At 39.8% G+C, this 18,177-nt stretch overlaps 1 protein-coding gene across 4 annotated transcripts in view; it reads left to right on the top strand.

Annotated features, from left to right (window-relative positions):
- THRAP3 (thyroid hormone receptor associated protein 3) overlaps positions 1-18,177 on the top strand; it is a 35,623-nt gene that overhangs the window by 11,155 nt on the left and 6,291 nt on the right. For all 4 annotated transcript variants that reach the window (XM_052812054.1, XM_052812056.1, XM_052812055.1 and 1 more), the window contains 6 exons: positions 8,649-8,810; positions 12,437-13,342; positions 14,812-15,552; positions 16,534-16,706; positions 17,143-17,254; positions 17,483-17,567. In XM_052812054.1, coding sequence (XP_052668014.1) covers positions 8,674-8,810; positions 12,437-13,342; positions 14,812-15,552; positions 16,534-16,706; positions 17,143-17,254; positions 17,483-17,567 — 2,154 coding nt within the window. In that variant the 5' untranslated portion in view covers positions 8,649-8,673. The remainder of the gene's footprint in view (positions 1-8,648; positions 8,811-12,436; positions 13,343-14,811; positions 15,553-16,533; positions 16,707-17,142; positions 17,255-17,482; positions 17,568-18,177) is intronic.

Below are 18,177 nucleotides of genomic sequence, written 5' to 3'. Positions count from 1 at the left end.
AGCTGAATTCTTTCTTCATTGTTAATGTTGCTTTGCAAAAAGGACTATACAGGTTTTGATAAAAAACTCAGCCTCACGTCTTGGAGTGTTTTGGCTTGACTTTCCAAATAGCTGGTAAATAGAAAAAGTAGTAGTACCTACTTTTTTTTATGCTATGTTGAGTGATTTTTGGATTTACCCCCTGGTGACTTTTGGGAGAAAAGGACTGCTTCCCCCTATATACCTTAATTAGCTGGATTATTATAAGTCATACTGATCCAAAGTGTTAAACCCCCATATTCAGTCTGTCCTTAAACATTTGTTCTTTTGCTGAAGCATTGCAGTGGCTTCAGTCAGTGGCCATAAAAGTTCTCCTTAAATATTCTGAATAATTAAATTTTGAAGCTGTGGTAGCTAGTGGAAGCAGCAGTAAGAGACTCTTGACAGTGACTTTTTTGCATTGCTGTGGAGCAGAGCTGAGCTGTTCTTTTGAGTTCTGTCAGAAGACATTAAACAGGTAAAACATTAACTTTCCTGACACCGTTTCATGACAAAAGTTTGTCTTGTGGGCAAAGTCCATTGTGGTGGCTTAGTAGAACATTTGCTCCTTTGTTGTTTTCACCTCTTTGAGTGGTATTGATGGATTGCCATGAGGATTTAGAAATGGAGAAGGCAAACTTTGCTCCTTGAAATAGCCTCCAAATTTTAGAAAATGCTTATTTTTGAGAGTGAGAGGCTTCCAGCTGTTGGTTCTCCATCTCACCCCCCCCCTTATTTGTCAGTAGGGCTCGTATGAATGGGGTTACAGAATCAGTCTAGATTAAAAATATTCTTGTAAAACAGAACATTTGTAATCTCTGTCATGACATGGATTAAGTTTAGAATGTAGATGAATAATTCATTATATTGGCAGGATGGGAACTTTCTACATGGGCCTTGTTGCTAAGGTAGTAATTAGTGAAACTGCACATCAACAGAAATATCCTCAGAGACCTCTATGTTAATTTTTGTTCTAGTTCTTTAAGAAGTAGAAGTGGATCTCTGCAGAAAACCGTCCACAAAGGTTACTATTAGACATCAGAGAGGGTTGACTTTGGCCTTTGTCTTCACTTGGTAGATGACTTGAGTTGCCTACATTTCACAGTATGGGTCCTGTTTGGTTAAGATCCTTGGAAACCAGTCTTTTATTGCTTTTTCTTTGTACATGTCAAAGATTCACAACAGTTTTGTAAAGACAAAAGTCTTAGAGTTCTTGACCAGCGCTCATTCTCTACTTCATTAGCCTTCTTTGCAAGTCTTCCCTTTCTGAATAGCACCATTTGTTGTGTGGCAAAAAAAAAAAAAAGTTATCTTAAAGCAGCTTGAGAACTTCCACAATGAAGTAGCTTGTATAAATATTACGAAAACTACATGCAGAACTGATCTGGTTGTGTTGCCTGCTTTCCTTAACAAGAAACAGGTTTGAAGAATTCCAGGTGTATGCCTTTGGGGTCAGGGAAATCTTTGATGCCAAGAAGGGGATATAAGTAATGTAGCAATGCTCTCCTGTGAGGAATCAAATTCACTTAAGTTACTGATTGCTGTCAAAGACTTTCACAGCTCAAGCAAACCTTCTGCCTTTACTTTCTATAAACTATGGAAGAAGGATTCAAAACAGTTTACTCCAATAAGAGATGTTTGCCAGTTTGAGTCTTACTGTTCAGTGAAGCTTTGGCTGTTGCTCATTTTCAAACAAGGCTGAACTTTGCACCTTTGAGTTGGTGGTACTCACAGCATGTGGGAATCTGAATACTTTCATGTTTTATGCAGAAATGTCCACGTTTCTTAGAATAAGAATCTAAAAAAAAATTATAATGCTTACTAATTTGCATTGGCAATGTACTTTCAGCAGACTAAACAGCTACCTGTTAGATTGACTATTTTCTTCACTGAACAACTTCAGTGATTTCAGATCTGGCTTGCAGTAAATGTAACTAATTTTAAATCTGTGTGGTATGAGTGAATTTAGCAAACTAATTTGGAATACAAATTGTTTCTTCAGACTTGGTGCGTGTTGAATTTCGAGGTATGTTCTACAGTGTAGTTTTAGGACAGATAAACGAGCTGTCAAGTGTCTGTTTTCCAATAGGTTAACACCTTACTAGAACTTTTAAACTCGGCACACTCAGGATCAGTGCTGATACTTTTGGATGTGAGACTACACTACTTGGGAAGATCTGCTGGACAGCTTGTAACTGGGTCTTCAGAAAAGACAAAGCAAAAAACAATTTTCAGAATTCCTGGCAATGTTTCCAGGAGTGCATGCCCTCCAGATGTGTGCAGTCACGCTTGTCTCTGCTGGGAGATGAGACCTGGATCAGGCAGCAGGGATCAACCATGGTCCCTTTCAAGGTAGAGGTGGAGCCGGTGTCATGGGAAGGTGTTCTGTAGCTGTGAGCAGGAAGGAAATGTGAATTCTGGCAGAGCAGATTGCTAACAACAAGTCTCTGTAGCACTGTGTAAATGCTTCTACTGCAGTCCCCACTGAGGGCCAGACACGCTTTACCTTCCCGTGTTTCAAAAAGCAGCATCCCCCTGTGAGCTCTGTGAGGCTGTATGCATGTGTGTGCTTTGCGGGCACAGCATCAAGTTCAGTGGAAGATTCTGAAAGGTAAGTGAGCAGCCACTGCTGCTTTCACAGGTTGCCTTTGCTTCATTTACAGGCATCTCTTTCTTTAAAATCAGAGTAACCCTTAGGATGTTTTATAGGAATAGATTCTTTCAGAACAGGGGTTTTTTTTTTTTTGCTTACCAGCTGAACGCATTTTATCTGAGTCAGTCATTAATTCTTAGGACAACTAACTGCATATCACAATAAGTTTACAAATGCAGTGTTAACACAGGGGAGCTGAAATGACTCCAATGTTTAGTTTGTTTAACCTTTTGAGTGCTGATAGAGCATAGCAACTCAGTTTCTATTCTAGTAGGAGTTACCTCACCTGTTAGGAATGAATCAACTTTAAAAATATTGACAAAGATTAAAAAAAACTTCAAAGACGAGAGCTTTTGGCACACATCACACATACCAAACTATTGTTTGGCTAGTAAGTGCTGTGGATCAAAGTAAAATACAAAGATGCTTAAACAGCTCAAAGCAAGTGATACTTTTAGAATCTATTTTGGGGCCTTCTCAGGACTTACTGAGAGTTACTGCCACTTATACTCTCCTCCGTCAGTCAGCTCTAACCATGTGCTTTTTCTTGGAAAACGAGTTATTTCCGAAGAGACACAACAGAGAAGAGCTGTAGTGAGAGGTGTTTTAATTGTATTAGTCTATTAAAATATTTCAAGCAGTATGGAGTTCAGTGTAAATAAAGATAACTTACAGATGATAATATGTTGAAGTGTAGTTTGTTTTTGAGCTACAGGGTTGTCATTTAGTAGAGAGCTATCTTGAAATTTGTACACAGTTTATGACATACTTGTAATCTCCTTACAGATTGTAGCTTTTTTCTGGTTTTATTGTATCAAAGCCCCTCAGGATTCAGTTGGGAGCAGCTCTCTGATTCTGAGAGGCAATTTAGATCGTCTTCCTATATCTTCTAGTAGTTCCTATTACCATTTGTTTCTTCTCCTTCTCTTCCATGTTTTGGTTTACTGTGCTGAACTTTTGATTGTTTTGGCCAACAGACTAGGAAATGTTGCTGTTTTGACAGATGTATTTAGTAAATTAAAAGGAAATATTTATAAATGGTCCTTTCACACATTCTTTCCCTGAAAAATGACCATGCATAAGAATGAACTTTGCTTCTTCAGTGATAATGCTTTTTTATTTTCATCCCTGGTGCGATTTATTTTTCCTAATAGAACAGGAAACATTAATTTTTTTTTCTGCATACATTCTAGTGTGGAATATATTAAAGTACTTCAGTTGAATTGATATAGCATCTTTAGTACAGTGAGAGGGAAGAACGAGAACATGTAACATGATTTTTAAAATAAAAGCCTACTTCCCATTTCTGGAGGGTACCAGCTCTCATGATGAAGAGCAACCCACTTTCCCAGCAGTTGCTCCTGTGACAGGCATTGTGCTGTTCCTGAAAGTACCCTGGCAGTAGTTGGAGTATTCAGTAACCATAATGTAATTTGGCTTTAGAGAGCGGCTGAAAGTGAAGATGTTGCAAGTTAGTCCACTGGAATTTGCTTAAAATGGATACAGCAGCACAACTTAATCGGTTGTGTTTACATACCTAATTTTAAGCAGTAGGTGGAAAAAAAGGGCTAAAGTTGTGCTAATGTAGTTCCTTTTTTCTTTCTGGCTTTTATTCATTAGTCACTTTTGCTGAAAAGTTTGTTGATAACTTTTATGCAATACTCAGTTAATGCAAATTTTATCTTTACAATCCTTTTCCTAATTCCCAGAGCAATCTTAGTTTTTTCCCTCTTGTAGAACGTGGGCGATGAACATTGCAGAGCATTTGTTTCACAGATGCTCAGGTTTTGGCAGTTTGTTGTCAGAATGCTTCTTAGTTCATTTCATGATTTAAGATGCTTTTTAGCCATTGAAATAAGTAATTAAAATAACTTACGGTATGTAATCTCTGGACCATCACAACAATTATTGATGCTCAGTTTTCTTGGGGACACCATGAACACTTGCACAGTGTTTATTTTATTCTCTCTTAGGGCAGCAAAGGCCAAGGACTTCTTGCTTAAACAGAGCAGATTAAGGGGTCTCAAAGCCACAGGCAGTTGTGGACTGCTGTGTGTGTTAATGATTAGATTTTTACTGTATGATCCTTCGTGACTCATATTTTGAGCTTCCTTAAGTAACATGAGAGAGTATATCTGATGATTTAAAGCTGAAGTGCTGATTACATATTAGAATTAAATGAACACTAATAAAAATCCAGCTCTTAGTTAAAAATGCATGTGTTGTGTTTATCCAGTAATGATTAACACCATTGCAGTTGAAGTGTCTGCTTGATTGGGAGCACCTAAAGTTCTACTTCGGGATTTATTACGCTGCACAGCCCTCAGATGTGTCCTGGAAATAGAAAGACAAATTTTAAATATTTATAGGCATGCCACCTCTATCTGGAGCTGGGATAACTTAGTGGTGGATGATTTTGGAACAGGTTTTGGAAAATACAAGGCAAAAACCCAATTATTCATGTTACAGGAAGTCTTAGCATCCTTCCAAGGATGCTTTTGAAAGGATGAGGATAGCTCACCAATCCTAAATAAGTAGAGTATAATAGCAAGTTGCCTTTTCAGTGCACTGATTAAAAGTAAGGTCCAATTTCCTTGCAGTGTCATTGGTGGCCTTGTTTTGCTAATGTGGGTGTTGCAACCTAATTTGAATGAGAGTTCTGTTTTCCTGACTCAGAGTGCACATGGACAGATCTGCAGAGAAATCAATTGAACATGATCAAGTACGCATGTATTGTGTTTGCATGGCAAGGTTTTGGTAGTGGGGGGCTACAGGGGTGGCTTCTGTGAGAAGCTGCTGGAAGCTTCTCCCATGTCCGACAGAGCCAATGCCAGCCGGCTCCAAGACGGACCCGCCGCTGGCCAAGGCCGAGCCCATCAGTGACAGTGGTAGCACCTCTGGGATAACAAATTTAAGAAGGGAAAAAAAGTTGCTGGGACACAGAAACTGTAGCTGGAGAGAGGAGTGAGAACATGTGAGAAACAATCCTGCAGACCCCCAGGTCAGCAAAGAAGGAGAGGGAGGAGATGCTCCAGGCACCGGAGCAGATTCCCCTGCAGCCCGTGGGGAAGACCATGGTGAGGCAGGCTGTCCCCGTGCAGCCCAGGGAGGTCCACGGTGGAGCAGATCTCCACCTGCAGCCTGGGGAGGACCCCACGCCGGAGCAGGGGGATGCCCGAAGGAGGCTGTGACCCCGTGGGAAGCCTGTGCTGGAGCAGGCTCCTGGCAGGACCTGTGGCCCTGTGGAGAGAGGAGCCCACGCTGGAGCAGGTTTGCTGGCAGGACTTGTGACTCTGTGGGGGACCCACGCTGGAGCAGTGTGTGCCTGAAGGACTGCACCCTGTGGAAGAGACCCAGGCTGGAGGAGTTTGTGGAGAACTGTCTCCCGTGGGAGGGACCCCATGCTGGAGCAGGGGAAGAGAGTGAGGAGTCCTGCCCCTGAAGAGGATGGAGCAGCAGAGACAACATGTGATGAACTGACTGTAACTCCCATTCCCCGTTCCCCTGTGCCGCTGGGTGGGGGTAGGTAGAGGATTTGGGAGTGACGCTGTGCCTGGGAAGAAGGGAGGGGTGGGGGGAAGGTGTTTTAATATTTGATTTTATTTCTCATTACCCTACTCTGGTTTGATTGGCAATAAATTAAGTTAATTTTCCCTAAGTTGAGTCTGTTTTGCCCGTGACAGTAATTGGTTGAGTGATCTCTCCCTGTCCTTATCTCGACCCACGAGCCTGTCACTATATTTTCTCTCCCCTGTCCAGTTGAGGAGGGGGAGTGATAGAGTGGCTGCGTGGTGCTTAGTTGCTGGCTGGGGTTAAACCACGATAATGCATGAAAATCTGTCCCACTCTGAAACAAGCTCTGCAGAATTATGAGTATCACTCTAATATTGTTGTTTGGTAACACTGGGGATGTTTTCTGACAAATAAAAAATATATTCAATTGTAACCTGGAAGCTGCCTGTCTGGATTTTTCCCTGCTTATAGTATCATTTTTCATGCATTCTATGTAAAATTCCAAAACATCAATAACACTGTATACAAATCCGCTTTGAATAGTAAGGCAGTAAGGTAAGAAACTTTTTCAATAGCTATAATTTTGCTGTTGAACATGCACAGATAGAAGCAGAATGGTAAATCTACCAGTACACTGATTTTTTTTTTCCTTTGCCCAAATTACTTACAGCTATGCAATATTTTACTAACTTTGAGGGGGAGAAAATGTAACTTCTTGTAGAAATTCCTAAGGAATTCTCTTAAATGCTAAATAAATTCCTTCTGATATTGTGAATGGAACTTATGTATTGTTTAAAGAGAGCAGATTTTCTTCTCAGCTTCATTAGCTACCTCTGGGATTGCAGAGTTCAAATTTTGATACCAACTGCTGATGTGGAATACTCACCAATCCAAACACTTAACTCAAGCTAGCACTTAGTCCCTTTCCCAGCCCATTACTGAAACCTCCAGTTTCCAGGAATGAAAATAGAAAGGAGACGAGGAACTTAATCTGAGGAGTGAAGGAGTGGAGTCCCCTTCTTCCTCAGCAAGTCAGGGGCCAAAGCATTTTCCATAGAAGCTGAAGAACTATACCGGAACCAACAGGGATTCAAAAGCTGGAGCATATTTTGCAGCATGATCAAATTCTGAATTGTAAGAAATTTTGTTTATGGCTGGATACAGTGATTAAATAGGTCAACTATTACTACAGTTGAGAAGCACTGTAATGGCTGGACAGAAGAAGCACTAGAGGTCTCCTGACTCTCTCTGGTATGCTCGATTTTCTTCCCCAGCCCTTTGTGGAAGGGAGGTCACGAAAGGAGGTTGCTGGTAGCGTGAAGGGGAAAGTTTGTGAAGGTCCCTGTCGGAAGCTGCAAAACTGTGTGTTATGCATTTGACTCTTGGATACTGACAGGAGAATCTGACTGGCTGAAAGAAATACAGCATCTTGAATTTTATCAATTTGTACCAACCTTCAAATGTAAACAATATGACACGCCCCAACTCTTGAGTTAATAGTCCTGAATATTTTTCTTTCCCTTGAGGTAAGAGATGATGAACATCCTTTAGAAAACCTTGCTCATTGATACAAAGTTGATGTTTACAAGAGAGTGGGTCAGGTAGGGTATAATTGAAACAACCATGTGGTCAAACTGTATTCCTTGAAACATCTTTTAAGGGACTCTTTAACCTTTACCTGGACACATGCCTGAAAATAGCCCAGGTAATTCATAATTATAGCTGTTCTGAGTCACTTAATGCTACAGCGTAATCTCTTCTGTCTCTGAATATTTGGAAGGACATCTGAATTATTTTGGCTGCAACAGAACCCCTCGCTGGATGATACTTGCTTGTAACTGATCATAGCAACTGCATAAACTGCACAAGCAGACAGGACACGTACATCCACCATTTAACCTGAGTGTTCATAGTGAGGCAGATCTGTGCAAATAGGCTTACATTTATGTATCTTGGATTAACATTTTTGTTTGTGATTCTTTCTGAAAATTGAGAATAGTTTGGGGGGTGGATTTGGGGGGTTTTTTTTGACAGTAAGCCTTTTTATTTCTTCATTGTTCTTTAAACCAGTGACAGCTGGCTGTACTGATAGTGATGTGGCTGAAATGAAATGGTTTGTCTCTTTAAAGGTATTCTTGCTTAAGGTAGCAGTGTGGCCTCTGCCTGTTCCTGGGTTTTGCATTAACTTGCTGCTTTCAAATGTAGCACTCACATTTGTAATTACTCTGGGTTGAAAGCCTTTTATTCTTTTTGCAAATTTCCTCCTTAGACTGAAATAAACCTTCTATTCTGAGCCCAACGTCATTCATCTGTTATTAGGCAGCCACTTCAAACATGGATATTTCCAGTCTTATCAAACTTCATGTCACTCCGTAGTTTGTCAGGCTGCCGGATGTTGCCTGTTCTCTTAAATCTGCTGCATGACTTCATTTTTCAAGTACTTTTATTTCCCTGTTTCCTTCAGGTACAACTGACAGGTGCTTGCAAAGATGTCCAAAACTAACAAATCAAAATCTGGATCCCGTTCTTCCCGTTCGAGGTCTGGATCAAGATCACGCTCACGTTCCTTCTCCAAATCTCGCTCCCGTTCTCGTTCTGTCTCACGGTCAAGAAAACGCAGGCTTAGGTAAGTGTGTGCTGCTCTGAAGCCAAAGGGTGTAACTGTGGTTTTCCCCTCTGTCCTGTTCAGATGGTTTGTCACTTAATTCTTTTCCAGGGAAGGACTTTGATTAGATTCTAGGACAGATAGTGTCCTGTGTCTTTGGCTGTTTCCTGTACTGTTTTGAAGTGTTTTCAATGAGCTAGGAGAATAAATTGTGACCGTTTATCAGCATTGTCAAGATACTTCTTCTGAGCCCTTAACCTGGTCTCTGTAGCATGTTTTTGGTGAACGATAATTTTACTTTTCTGTGCAGGTCTTTTTCCTCTAATATGAATACTAAGATACTCTAATGTACAGTTAAATCAGAAGGTGTTTTGTTAGTATAGCTCATTTTGTCAGGTATGCAGTAAACAGTGGAGCTGTTACATCCTTTTTAGACCGGGCCCTTACAGAAGACTTCTGTACTTTGTTTTTCCTCACAGGTATTAATAGAAGCCCATTTCAAAATGCATGTGGGTTTTTTTTCCCATGTTCTTCTGCAGTTCTTAATTGCTGCTGTATGTAATGGGATAGCCTATTGTGCTTTTCCTAATTCTAAGTATGCACAATCTCTGAGACCAAGTTTCCTATATTAAAAGTACTCATGGTTAATGATGATGTTTGAAATTGCCAAAGCAGGACAAAATGTGAAAAATCATAGCCTTTTGTCCTGAATTGAGATTATTTCGGGATTTTGCTTTTGGTCAGATATTTGCTTTACTGCTGCCAGTGAGAGAGTTTAAGTGTGTGTTCTGTAGTCAGAGTTGGGAGGGTCCATAGTAAAACATGCACCTTTGTTTTGTTAAATGTCTTTGGCTTTTTTTAAGCTTTTAATGTAATTGATCCCAGACTTGAGGGGCCTTTGTGGACATTGCATGCTTTCCCCCTCTTTCTAAAAATGAATTCAAACAAGTTTTAATGTCAGTTTAAGATACTGCTGTGAAAGGTAGGGGCAATTTTTGTTGTTGTTTCCCTGCCCCTCACCTCACCATACAGGAGTCAGTTAATGGAATTGATCATTCTGGATGGATAAAGTAGACAAAGTTAATTTCACTGCAGTTAATTTTGAGAAATCATTAATGTGCATAATAGTTGTTCTTACCTCCCTGAATTGCTTCTGATCAGGCCACTTAAAGGCTCACGTCTTCCCTGGATATCAGGATATCTGTTTTTTCCATTTCTTTTGGCTAAGCATTTTCTATCTGGCAAAGGCATTCCAGTTGGACTGGGTATAAAGTTCAGCTGCTTTTTCACTAATCTTAAATTAATAACACATATTCTGAAAATCATTAGATTGTAAACACATGCAACTGTTAACAATTAAAGAGATTTTTTTAAATGCAGAGGTTCTAATAAATGTACAGTTGGAGAGAGAAGGACATGACAAAACTAAATTAGAGGCGGAGACTTGAGTCAAACCAAGTTCTTTGCAGAAGGAAGCTGGAAGATACACGGTCATTTGGGAATATCTGCCTAGCGATGAAGGAACTTTGACAGTTGAAAACAAAGGCATCCTCTGCAAACATGATCGTTTCCTCTGTGCTGCTGCTGAATCTCCTTGCGCTTTGTAAATAACTCCTTTTTTAAAAATAGAATCAAAATGGAGGGGGTTAGTACAGACAAGTCATCTTGTATGGCGTTAGGATTTTCTCTGAGGTAGGTCTCGTTGTATCTTGGCATAAAAGTCCATTGTTGTGTACTTCAGCATACACCACAAAAATTGTTGTACTCTTCATTTGGTAGGTTTACTGTTTGTTCTAAGTTGTTTTGCCATGTTGGAGTCTGCCTAATATTTCTTGCTTTCTTTATGACTTTATTTTTCATTTTTACCTATTGTGAAATGGTGGGTGCTTTAGAACTGAGCAGTGTGTATTAGCTGGCTAGCTACAGGGGCTGGCAGAGTTGGGAAAACTATTACTTGCAGTGTTTCTTTTGCGTAACATTTACTGTATTTTTCTAAAAAGATTTCTTGTAAATAATCTCTGCAACTTTTGGAGTGAAATCTCCCTGCTGCAAGCCTCTGTAAAATGATAGAACAGATTTTGGAAGCAGCGTACAACAGGTCCCTTGCTGGTAATTGATCACAAATGCAGCAGTTGTCTGAAAATGGGAGTGTATGTATTCTTAGTACTTTTGACTAGGGCTCATTGTAATTGGTTCTTGCTGTCTGCCTCTTGTGCTTTCGTCTCAGATAACTTGCTTAGGTTTTTTGGTTATTTGAAGTAATGGATGAAGCATATGTTAAAATTATCATTGAGCTGTTTGCTAGCAATGACTATACAGTTTCACGCTAAAATGTAATGTATTTGATAGGTGGAAGAAATAAAAACAGAACTAGAGTTCGTCTCTGACTGCAGGCATGTATGCTAATCTTGTAGGAATTCCTAACATGGCAGCGTTACAGGGGTTTGGGGTGTGAGCGGAGAGGGGGCAGCAGTGAGTTGTGTGTTGTCAGTCTGTAAAAGTACAAGTCTACTGGAGTATGACTAATGAGTGTTTTAGAGCCAGATCTCTCTTAATGTAAGAAGGGACTGTGGAAATGGTATCAATGAATATTATTTACTAAAGTTCCGTTTGGAAAAATCTCTTTTCTATTTAAACTTACTAGTTTGGACACTTTCTCTGTTTTACTAATACAAATTTGGTAAAATTTCAGACTTTCAGTGGAAGTTTGTTTTTCTAACAGCAGTGAAATACTTACTGTAAAGCTGGCATTTAATCCTGAGCTACAGTGGGGCTTTTAAACAGTTATACAACTGCAGCTCCAAAATTTTAATGGAAGAGACTATTGGAACAATTAGCCCTTAATGTTTTGCTACTTAAATCTGTATTCTTACAGGCTTTGTACTTGTCGTGGATTCAGTTCTGTTCTTTATGAATGTTCTTGCACAGTGTGGAGGGGAGCAGAGGGACTCCGAACAGTGCCATCTCGCGGCGTGAGGCTGGAGAGCGAGTGCATCCCTCTGCTGTCCCGCTTGTTTGGAGCTCCAGCTTCTCAGTTGTGGCAAGGGGTGCACTTTTTGAAACTTAAAACTATAGACCAGTGTGCCATTTGCTCCAGTAGTGCTCTTCTCATGTTGAGGTGTAGCAATTTATTTAACTTGCCTGGCAAAGAATTGGGGTTTCATCTTGATTATCAGAATTTCAAAAGCACATGAGAACTTGGGACACAAGAGGAAGATATTGGATCTGTTCTAATAATGGTAATGTGACATGCCTAAAGAAATACCTCATCTTAGATCTCCTCCACAAAGAAATATAACCTTGACCTTGAGCTGTAAAGGGCTGGAATTCTGAGATGTCACTTTTTCTGAAGCTGGATAGCAGCCATGTTCATCCTAGAAAAATGAAGAGCAACGTGGACTTATCATGGGCTCTGCAGTGATCCTGAAGTCAAATATTTGTTTGGTGGTACCACTGATACAAGTTATTTCCACTCCAATTTATTGAGGGCAAAGTGTAATACCTCAATTGGGTGAGGATAAACCAAAGAAATTACTTTTAAAAGCTTAGAAATGAATTTTTCAGGTTCTTTCTTATAAGGCTTCAAATAAAAAGTTGTGACAGAAGAATAAACTTTAAAATATTTGTGTAATTTTCTTCTTTATCAGTTCTAGGTCCCGTTCAAGATCATATTCTCCATCTCATAACAGAGAACGGAACCATCCAAGAGTCTATCAGAACCGGGATTTCAGAGGTCATAATAGAGGATACAGGAGACCATATTATTTTCGTGGCCGAAATCGAGGGTTTTATCCATGGGGCCAGTATAACCGAGGAGGATATGGGAATTACAGGTCAAACTGGCAAAATTATCGCCAAGCATATAGTCCTCGTAGAGGGAGGTCACGCTCTCGTTCACCCAAGAGAAGGTCTCCTTCACCAAGGTCTAGAAGCCATTCTAGAAATTCTGATAAGTCATCTTCTGATCGGTCAAGGAGGTCTTCCTCTTCCCGGTCTTCCTCAAATCATAGCCGAGTTGAGTCTTCCAAGCGTAAATCTGGAAAGGAGAAAAAGTCATCTTCCAAGGATGCCCGGGCATCTCAGGCTGCAGGAGATAATCAAGGTGATGAGTCCAAGGAGCAGCCATTTTCAGGAGCAGTGGCTCAAGACGTCAAGGCATCTGAGGGATCAAAACCGTGGCAAGATATGACCACCTATGGTACAAGTTCAACGTCAAGAGCTTCTGTGTCTGAACTTAGCCCAAGGGAACGCAGTCCTGCATTAAAAAGCCCTCTCCAGTCAGTTGTGGTGAGGCGTCGTTCTCCTCGGCCAAGTCCGTTGCAAAAGTCAAGCCCTCCACTGTCCAACCCATCACAGATGAGCTCTGCTTTACAAAGCAGCAGCACCTCCTTTCAGGCAGGCTCTCATCAGAGTCCATTTGACCATGGCTCAGCAGGTTTGAGCCCAACAAGGAAGAGCCCTGTGTGCAAAAGTCCAACACCAATCAGTTCAATTTACGGTACATCTCAGAAGGAGGAAACCACAGCTCCTGGAGGAGGAGCCTTCTCAAAAAGGCAAGTGATGTGTTTCGTTGTGCTGCAGTATTTTTGACAAGCCAGCTTGCATGAGTAGGCACTCTCCATGAGCACTGTAAGGGTTCTCGGTGTGTGTGTGTGTGCAGGTTCCAGCTGGAAAGAGGCCCCAGGGTGTGCAGGGTGCCATGCTAGCAAGCTGCCAGCTGTTTGGGCCTGGTACTGTCTAAATCACAGAACAAAATATAGACCTAGCCCTGTGTTGCAGGAAGTTGGAGTTATGTTTCTGACTTGGATAGTTCTAAAGATTGTGTAGGTTCCCTGCAAAAATGTTCATAGCTGATGAACACTTGAAGTGAAGGTGTGCCCGATGAGATTTTCTAGCAACCTAACAGTGCACACTGGAAGCTTGCATTTCCAAGTTATTTACTTTTCAGTTAAAGACATTTTTTTGGTATTGCATTCTGGAATTGCATTAGATACTATAAATTAGAAAAATTTAATTAAATCTTACTGCATGTCCTCCTGCAAGCAGCTTAAGGCAGGTGTAGTTGCAGTGCTTGTGCCTGTGTATGCAGGTAGTATGAGAAACTAAAGCACCGAGATCATCACTAAAATTAAGACATCCTTCCATATCGAAGGCATCAATTTACCATGTTTCTGTTTGCTTGGTTAGTCCATTGCAGATTCCTGCCTGAAGGTAACGCTTTGCTTTAAAAGATACAATAGAATACACAAGTGCTTCTAAATATTTTCTTTATTATTTTTAAAGTTATTTTGAACTTATTCTATATAAAGGATGTCTGAAACTTAAAAAGAAAAAAAAAAAGCTGTAGCTCTTGGGCTTTCCAAAGCACTGAACTAATGTCCTTGGGCTTTACTGCTGTTTCCTCGAAGCTAGGGTTTTGCTTAATGAATGCTTTAAAACATAGTTCTGATGCTTTAAACTAGCTAAACTGTTGTTCTCACTAGAAGTGTTTTGTCTTCTCCCAGCAAAATAAATATTCTCCTCTGTTAACCTTTTTGCTTTTATTTGTATTTACAGTCTGTCATGAAATATTTAGCTTACCTATGAAACTTGCATCCAAAATTTGAAGTAGCTTTTGAGGCTTTTATTTCCAGTGTGTTGTTTAAAGCAGAACAGCCCAGTTTGAAAGTTTTGATGTGTTGTTCTCCTGAACCAGGTTTGTAAGTAAATAAACCGATTGGGTAAGATGTTACTATTTTCCTTAAAATGAATCTGTGGGTAAGCTGTTTTTGATTTGTTCTTAAGCCTCATTTCATCAGTTCTGCATATCCATTTTCTTCTACATTTGCTGAATGTATTGAGAACTAAAAGTCTAAATCCAGGCTGAGTAATCTGCTTTACATTTTAACTATTTTAGGGCCTAGAGACAGCTTTCTGTACATGTGTAGCTTGGTGTTCTCTAAAATTTGACTGCTTTCAACTGAAGTATTAACTTCTTTGATTTTTAATAAGAGAACTACTGTAATGTCTGTTTTATGAACAGGTATCTGGAAGAGCAGAAGACTGAGAATGGGAAAGACAAAGAACAGAAAGTAATAAATGTTGAAAAAGAAAAAAATAAAGAAAAAGGGAATTTCTCTGAGTTGGGATCAACAGATGGAAAGGCAAAATCTGACTCCTATGCATCCAAAGCTGACTCTGAGAAGGGATACCGTGGCAGCCAGTCGCCCAAGCGCTACAAGTTCCGGGATGACTTTGATAAGCTAAAGGTCCCGGAGTTCCACAAGGAAAGTCATTATGGCAAAGAGGAAACAGATGAGCAGGAAAAGAAAGACAAGGCAAAGGGCCGAAAAGATTCAGAATTTGATGATGAGCCCAAATTTATGTCTAAAGTTGTAGCAACGTCAAGTAAAAGTCAAGAAGAGGATAGGCCAGGAAAATGGGAAGGTGTGGTGTTCTTGCCGCCTGGAAAAGAGAAGCAAAGGAAACCTGATGAAATGGAGGAGGAAAGCTATTCTGAAAGATCAAAAAAAGAAGAGAGACCAGCATCCAAGAGAGCTGAACCAGGTCACAGGGGCTTTGTTCCTGAAAAGAATTTTAGAGTGACCACTTACAAATCAAGCCAGGAAAAAAGTTCTTCCCCCCCACCAAGGAAGGCTTCTGAGGTAAAGGAGAAACCAGGCACCAAAGTAGAGGGGCTAGCTCCTGGCAAATCCTCCTTTTCCATTACTCGTGAGGCCCAGGTCAATATTCGAATGGATTCCTTTGATGAAGATCTTGCACGGTAAGTATTTGCTATTTTTGAGAAGTCTAAATGGTGATTTTTTTTTTCCTGTTTCTCTTCCTGAGGTCCTCATATGTTTGCCAAGTGTGAGGAAGGCTACATAATATTGCATCACGATTTGCATTTTGGGGGGATAGAGATGAATTTTTTTTCTGGTATTATAATACTTGTGTGACCTTCTTTTTGTGGTGGGAGGTTAGAGGGGTTACCAGTTTGCAGATGGTGAAAGTATAGCATGAATGTTAAACAACTTTTCCTAATGTTTTCTATGACTAGATGTAAGATTAGTTCAGAATGTAAATTTTCCTAATCTTTTCTATGACTAGATGTAAGATTAGTTCCGAATGTAAATGCTTCTGCATCAGGTTCCACACTACACCAGGCTCTGGAAAAGAGTTAGGTACTCAGTGGCTTCTTGCTGCCAGTAGCTTAGTGGTACGGTAAAGTTAGTGCCACTTAAATGATATTTGATTTTCTGGAGTATGTTTAAATACTTTTATTCTCAACATAGCATTACTGAAACTCTAGGAAGCTCTGAGTGCCACTTCAACATTGCTTCAAGAAATCATAAGACAGTAAAAAGTTAGTCCAGAAAATACATTTGTACAGCAGTAGCCAGTAAGTGTTAATACGCCCTGTGGGATGTTAGAGGTTAATCTAGAATTTAGGAACAGTAGCAAAAGATCACATCCAGCCAGTGGTGTAAAAATGGGCTTGTGTTTCGCAGGATGTCAGGGTTTAATACCTGCACAGCCCTCCAAATACAGAATAACAAGTGATCTGAATTATTACAGTAACCTAGATCAGTGTATTTTAGAGATGTTTAAATAAGCGTCCTGCTCATGCTACTGAATATTCTTAGGTGCCTTCATAATACTACATAAAAAATGCAGTCTGCTTCCAACTCCTGAAACATTAATCACCTTCAACTGCTTCCCTTTACCCTGTTCCTCTATTTCATGTGGTCTGTTCTTTTTCTAGTCCAAGTGGCATATTGGCTCAGGAGCGCAAGCTGTGTCGTGACCTTGTGCACAGCAACAAAAAAGAGCAAGAATTTCGTTCGATTTTCCATCATATTCAGTCTGCTCAGTCTCAGCGAAGTCCTTCTGAACTGTTTGCTCAACATATAGTGACTATAGTCCATCATGTAAGAGGTAGGTCAGAAGTCCATGTATCCTCAGATGAAGGTTCACTCCTCCCTTGCCCAAATAAGTGGGTTTCATGCACTCTAGTTAGTGCTCAAGGAGTTGTTTTCCAGCAGATATGCCATAGATGAGAATAGCAGCCCAATCATGAGTCGTCTTTATTTACATAAATAACTTTTCTTCTGGAAAGGCAGAAGAGGCATTCTTGTTTTTACTTGAGCAATATTCAGAGAGACTGTGACTTAGAATTTGTGTATTCCAGTGAATATGTTGTTAATTTCAAGATTGAAATTGAAATTTGTCAGCAGCATTAGTTAGAGCTCACCACCAGTGTGTTTCACGTGTCCTGCATCTGAATTTGACCAAGCTGTAGGACTGATCTGCTTTGTCTTTTTTGCAAAAATGGTATTAATATTTTGGCATTATTTACTCAAACCCCCAACAGAGCATCACTTTGGGTCTTCAGGAATGACACTGAATGAACGCTTTACCAAATATCTAAAGAAAGGAATGGAACAAGATGCAGCTAAAAACAAAAAGAGCCCTGAAATCCACAGGTTGGTGCCACTAGACACTGCCTTAACATTTCAGGGGTATTTCAGATTTCCTTCTCAAACTCTGGAATAATTCAAGTATATAATTAGCTTCAGCAAAAAGATTTGAAAAAATATGGGGAGTTTTAAGTACCTTTGGGAATATTGGTCTCCTTTAAATTACATTTGATCTAAAAACTTCAGATTCTTCTTATGAGCAAGATTATATCTGTGTACTGTCTTTACTTTTAGGAGGATAGATATATCTCCCAGTACTTTTAGAAAACATGGGTTCTCTCAAGAGGAAACGAAAAGTTCCAGAGATCCTGGCTTCAAGGTGAACTGTTACTCTGATTAGTTTAATTCAACAAAATGAGTGCATTGGGCATGAACTTAACAGTGATGTTTTTGTTTAAATTACTCTCTACTTAAGTTTGTGTTTTTCTTTTAAGGATGGGCATAATTCTAAAAATGAACTACAAAGGGTTAATTTTTATTAAAAATGTATCAACAACCTTTGTGAAGTGGTTAGACTATGGTAAATGACCCCAAAGTCAATTGAGGTGAGCTTGAGAAAAAAGAGAGGATTTTTGGAACAAGTGCCCATGATGAGAGAAGAGACTTTTTGTGATATTTTTCTGCTTGTAAGTATTATTAAATCAATTGTATACATGCAATATTTCCAACCATGTTTTCAAAAAGACATGCATGTCAAAAAGAGGAAAGTAAAACTAAATACTTATCTAAACCAAATACACTATTAAGCAGATTATAAATTTTGTTCTAACAACTTACTGTACCATTTCTGTTGATTGCTGTTACTTTAACATTCAGCACTTGTTTTAGTAGATCCAGACCATTTGGAATTTAGTGTATTAGCTTTTCTGAGTAGATGAATGTTAAGCCATTGCAGTCACTGTAAACAACCATAAAAATGGCTTAACGTA

Source organism: Harpia harpyja, chromosome 16 (genome assembly GCF_026419915.1).
Source record: "Harpia harpyja isolate bHarHar1 chromosome 16, bHarHar1 primary haplotype, whole genome shotgun sequence".
NCBI lineage: Eukaryota > Metazoa > Chordata > Aves > Accipitriformes > Accipitridae > Harpia > Harpia harpyja.
Note: the sequence above shows the minus strand (reverse complement) of the source record. Positions and strands in the feature narration are given on the sequence as shown.